The 1,646-nt window shown below is 62.6% G+C and overlaps 1 protein-coding gene across 1 annotated transcript; it reads right to left on the bottom strand.

Moving 5' to 3' along the window:
• Positions 1–108: 108 nt before the first annotated feature.
• Positions 109–1,641, bottom strand: LOC104158216 (frizzled-5-like; the record flags this gene model as incomplete). Its single annotated transcript, XM_009695800.1, has 1 exon — positions 109–1,641. A coding segment is annotated over one exon (1,533 nt), but the record flags the coding sequence as incomplete, so codon positions are not given.
• Positions 1,642–1,646: the final 5 nt, after the last annotated feature.

The raw sequence follows: 1,646 nt of genomic DNA, 5'->3' as shown, positions 1-1,646 counted from the left end.
TGGGGCTGAGGATGCCGGGGATGGCCCAGCTGCTACCTCCTCTTCTGTGGCCCAGGGTCTTTGCAACCCTCTCCTCTCTGTGGCTGGGGTCACCGAGGCTCCCTCCGGTCACACGTGAGACAGTGGGACCTGCTTGTGGTAGGAGGCCATGCTGGGCAGCACCGTCCTGCCCGCCAGCGCTGGGCTGGCCTCACCATACACGGAGGCACCCGCAGGCTTCCTGGCCCGGCAGCAGCGGGCTGTGAAGCGTCTCCAGGACTCGAGCGTCTTGCCGGACCAGATCCAGACACCGGAGGTGATGCCCACCACAAGGCACATGAAGTACTTGAGCATGAAGACGGCGTAGTCGGGCTTGGGGCGGTGGAGGTCCCCTGGGCAGGAGCAGTTCTGCGCCTGCTCCCATGCCTCTCGGTTGTGCTGCTCGTAGATGTAGCAGGCGATGACAATGGTGGCAGGCACGGTGTAGAGCACGGTGAAGATGCCGATGCGAATCATCAGCTTCTCCAGCTTGTCAGTCTTGGTGCCGCCCTGCTTGATCACACTGCGGATGCGAAAGAGCGAGACAAAGCCAGCCAGCAGGAAGAGGCTGCCGGTGAAGAGATAAACTACCAGCGGTGCCAGCACGAAGCCCCGCAGGTTCTCCAGGCTCTGGTTGCCCACGTAGCAAACCCCGGCCACTGGGTCACCGTCCACGGAGCTGAGTGCCAGTACAGCAATGGATTTGGCGCTGGGGATGAGCCAGGCGGCCAGGTGGAAGTACTGCGCGTAGCTAGCAATGGCCTCGTTGCCCCACTTCATGCCGGCTGCCAGGAACCAGGTGAGGGACAGGATGACCCACCAGATGGAGCTGGCCATGCCGAAGAAGTAGAGGAGAAGGAAAACCACAGTGCAGAGGGCAGGGCCTGTGGTCTCATAGTGGATGTGGTGGTGCTCTGGGTTGCAAGCCACACTGGCATGCCCTGCCACCAGCCGCACAATGTAACCCACAGAGACGAAGAGGTAACAAGCAGACAGGAAGATGATGGGGCGCTCAGGGTACTTGAAGCGCTCCATGTCGATGAGGAAGGTGGCCACGGTGGTGGAGGTGGAGAGGAAGCAGAGAATGGACCAGAGGCCGATCCAGAAGGTGGCGAAGGTTTTCTCATCCTGGGTAAAGTAGGGCTGGTAGCAGGGGATGGCGCAGTTGGGTACCTGCCCAGTCTTGATGCGGTTGTACAGCGGATGGGACTCCTTGGAGATGGGGATCAGGGGCGCTTTGCACTTGCAAGTCCGGCCGCAGTCCAGCCCAGAGGGGCGCTGCCCATCGAGCGGCGTCAGGTTTTTGGCCACGTCCTTGCCCGGGCGTGTGGGCTTCCCGAAGAAAGGCGGCAGGGTGGTGGCTTCCGTGCGGTTGTATCCCATGCAGAGCACCTCGGTGTCCCCCAGAACCGGCAGGCTGTCGCAGCTCATCCTCTCGGGCCAGGCGAAGCCGTACTGCTGCATGATGGGCGAGCAGCCGGCCTTGGCCCGCTCGCAGACGGAGCGGCAGGGAGGCAGCGGCTTGGTGTAGTCGGGCAGGCAGATGGGGGTGTACATGCTGCAGAGGAAGAAGCGCAGGTCCGGGGAGCACTGGATCTCCACCAGCGGCCAGAACTGGTGCACCTCCA

The sequence above is a fragment of the Cariama cristata genome, unplaced genomic scaffold (genome assembly GCF_000690535.1).
Source record: "Cariama cristata isolate BGI_N322 unplaced genomic scaffold, ASM69053v1 scaffold35622, whole genome shotgun sequence".
Classification (NCBI taxonomy): Eukaryota; Metazoa; Chordata; class Aves; order Cariamiformes; family Cariamidae; genus Cariama; species Cariama cristata.
The sequence above is the reverse complement of the archived record's forward strand: the minus strand, read 5'-3'. Positions and strand labels throughout refer to the sequence as shown.